This window comes from Parasteatoda tepidariorum, chromosome 4, assembly GCF_043381705.1.
Source record: "Parasteatoda tepidariorum isolate YZ-2023 chromosome 4, CAS_Ptep_4.0, whole genome shotgun sequence".
In the NCBI taxonomy this organism is placed as follows: Eukaryota; Metazoa; Arthropoda; class Arachnida; order Araneae; family Theridiidae; genus Parasteatoda; species Parasteatoda tepidariorum.
The window spans coordinates 99,592,441-99,595,873 of record NC_092207.1 but is presented as its reverse complement, the minus strand read 5'-3'; the positions used below and the strand labels follow the sequence as shown (position 1 = coordinate 99,595,873).

The following is a 3,433-nucleotide window of genomic DNA, read 5'->3' as shown; positions in this document are numbered from 1 at the left end:
ATCTCAACAGTAGGCCCACACTACGTGATCATTATTTACCCCAGAAACAGAGTGATCGTGAATTACCCCGGGTCACCCTACATATTGAATTCAAAATTGCAATTAACAATACTAAGCTTCTAATCAAATACTGTGAAGCATGAATACTCAAACAGTCACTTGAATTAGATACAGGTTTTTAAAATTCTGTATAAAAATACATTAGAAGTTCTCCCTACGAATAAAAAAGGGCGCTTCCTCAGAAAAAGGCACTTTTAAGGTCTGAAAGGGCACTCACTTTACACAGTAGTATTTTTTAAATTACCTTCTTATAATATTTTATGTGTAGTATAATTCAGAAAAGTAATTCTCACTCATTATCAAAACAAGAGATAATTTGTAGTTTACAAAAAATAAAGACATGTTAAAAGCCAATCACTGACCAAATTTTTTTTCACAAGAAGTAAACTAAAAAAAAATTTATAAGAAAATAAACATTTAAAGGGACATTTTAAAAAAAAAATGCTTATTTAAAAGTTAATTTTAAAATTATCGCTTAAAAAATTAACATACTCCCTCCCCCGAAAAAAGAGAAACTTATATAATTAAACCAATTGAGAATAATCCTAACAAAATAAATATTTGTAATAATAATCAGACTCAAAATAATAAACTCAGATAATTTTATCACTGTGTAATTATTAATTAAACACTGAATTAATTTTTAAAAAAAATTATATGAATAAAAAGAAAGTTTTTAAGGGATGACGGCTCATTTTCAGAAAATGGGCATGTCAAAGGGCAAGCCGCTCTTCTAAAAATGCTTAAGTAGAACACTGTATATATGTATAGATTTTTTAAACGCAAGTTTTACCACGTACGTACGCAATGCTATAAAACGTGAAAAACGTTTTACTTTCTACTATATAAAAATTGATTCGTTGAAATTTAAGCTATTCTTAGTTAATTTCTAAACATTTGTATAGTCTTTCTCAGTTTCTTAAATTTCATCAGGTTTTTCCCACTGTCTTGGGAGAAATTGCCAACCTTGATTTTCGGCAATGCAAAATGCTGATGATCATTTGAAAAGAGTAACCTACCCGTTCTTTTAATTATGGTCCAATATCATGATTATTTTGTATTGGATCCTTATAACAGATATAATTTTACATCACAATTCAAAATCAGATGTAATGACCTACCTGTAGCGGCCACTCAAACTCGATAATGATATGTATCACTAATTTTAATATGACCACTTATTTAACACATATCAGATATAAGTAGGACATTTTAGAGGTAAAAAAAAAAGGTACACATTTATATTGAGATGAAAGAATTCTACAATCTCAGTGTTGGAATGCAATGTTTGGGGATCATTCATGCTTAATTTTTTTTTAAAAAATATAAATTTTCTTTTCAAACATAACATTTATTTCTAATGTTGATACTGTTGGTTTGGGGGACATTTCCGTATTCTGATCTGTCGTGCCAACTACAATTGTCAAGGTGCCAAATAGATTTTAAACTTGCAATTTAAAAAAAAAAAACATGTAGATGTTTGCCCGGGGGTGGCTATGAGTTATACCTTGGTCCCTTTCTGTGATGATTTTTTAGTTTCCAGCGGATCACTGCCTGGAAGTTTCCAAGACTTGGCAATTATTCTACCACAGATCACAATACGGAAATCTTTCCGTTAGTTTCATTGCAAGAGAAATTATAAGTAAAACTAATAAATAATCAATAAATGCGGTACCACGTAGGAATATTTCATGCATAATACCTGATTACTTATGCTTTCAATAATTTGAGAATTTAACTTTAAAATGTTAACTGCATCTTTTAACAGCTTTGATGGTGTCATTTTAAATTCGAATTCAATTAAAAGACTATAAACTTTTTTAATTAAGCCGGCTTAACTACTGCCTGCTAGTTGTTTCCGCTGCTTGATATAATACGATATGACATTGTTATTTGTTAACAAAAATAACGAGCTTTTAGCTTGTAAAGTTTCAAATAACTGTTATTTTTACTAAATTGAAGAAATAAAATTAAGAATTGATTTTTTGTAATTTATAGAGACTTCATGTACATTTAAACTTGTTTTAATGAAATAAAATTTTAAAAACATTTAAGACATAAGAGGTTATAAGCGACTTATTAAAAACATTTTAAATATTTTATCCTCTCATCTCTTCTGTTCTGCTAATTTCTTGTATTTTCTTTCCTTGTCAGATTAGATGTAAATTGAAAGTCTTAAAGTTTTCCTCCTTTTAATTAGCTTTAATATTAGCTATTGTTAGTTTTTATTCACAGGAATGAAATAATAAATGTGCTGCATTAGAAAATAAAATGAATTCAAAGTTTGGTCGTTCTCAAAGAGAGACAACTAATGTCGCAACCAACAATCAACTTCGAAGATCGTAAGTGTGTACTTGTTTTTTTTTTACTTGCTTAAGAAGTTATTATATTTTATATAAATAATTACAAAATACGTAGCTTCAATTATAAGAGTTCTGAGTTAAATTTGTATGTTGCTTATCATTTGACCTATTTTAATTAATGTTTACTGACAGATCCATTTATTAATTCTTGTTAAATAAATTAATGAATCTCTGTTCTCCTTGAAATTTTTGTTACTATTATCTGTTTGTACTTATCTATTAGCAAAATAGTTTGTATGATTATCTCAAATTTTGTTTTGATGATCTCTTAGAAAGAGTGAATTGTTTTTGTACATCTGACTTAGACCATGATGATCTAAATCAGGGGTTTCCAATTTACATGAGAGCAGGGGCCATAATTAAAAACACAAATCAAATGGCGGGCCGCAACTTTGTCGAAATTTTATGTAGGACTCGTTTTTTTTGTTTGAAGGAACATTAAATATTACTGTCAGATTTTTACCAAGTGGTACAAAACAAAAGTATTGAATTAAAAAATTAAAATAAGAAGTAGATTTTTGAAAATATTTAATTGTTATTAATAATATTTTTAAAAATGTTAAATGAATAATAAAAATTCGGGCTACAATAATTTTAATGTGTACCTATGTATTAAACAATTGATGTGCAACAGACGTCTAATTGTTAAGATATAAAACTTTAAAAAGGTTGGTATTAAAACTTACATAGTAGCACACAAAATGTTCAATGAGAAAATTGAGGTTTGTCTGCTGCAATATATATTTACATTTAAAATTTACAAATGTGTGTGTAAATATTTTCGTCCTAAATGAGTGGTTTCAAAAAGTTAAATCGGAGAATTTCTTCAAGAAAATTTCTGATACGCACATGCAGAATTATATTCACAAAATACAAAAAAATGAAATAAAAAAGAGCAACACACACAATTATTTTTGTATTTGAATAAATATTTTCTTGGATGCAAAACCTGAGAAATAAATTTCTTTGCATCGTTGGTGTGTAAAATTTCACAGAAACGAAGAAATTAG

At 27.9% G+C, this 3,433-nt stretch overlaps 2 protein-coding genes across 3 annotated transcripts in view; one reads left to right on the top strand and one right to left on the bottom strand.

Annotated features, from left to right (window-relative positions):
- Window positions 1-1,955, bottom strand: part of LOC107451262 (aaRS-interacting multifunctional protein 3) — an 18,319-nt gene extending 16,364 nt beyond the window's left edge. Inside the window, exon 1 of one of the 2 annotated variants that reach the window (XM_016067310.4) lies at window positions 1,736-1,955. In XM_016067310.4, coding sequence (XP_015922796.2) covers window positions 1,736-1,843 — 108 coding nt within the window. In that variant the 5' untranslated portion in view covers window positions 1,844-1,955. The remainder of the gene's footprint in view (window positions 1-1,735) is intronic. The other variant, XM_016067316.3, reaches the window with a different exon arrangement.
- Window positions 1,956-2,163: 208 nt separating this feature from the next.
- Window positions 2,164-3,433, top strand: part of LOC107451314 (peroxin 13) — a 13,657-nt gene continuing 12,387 nt past the window's right edge. Inside the window, exon 1 of the mRNA XM_016067380.4 lies at window positions 2,164-2,402. Coding sequence (XP_015922866.1) covers window positions 2,332-2,402 — 71 coding nt within the window. The 5' untranslated portion in view covers window positions 2,164-2,331. The remainder of the gene's footprint in view (window positions 2,403-3,433) is intronic.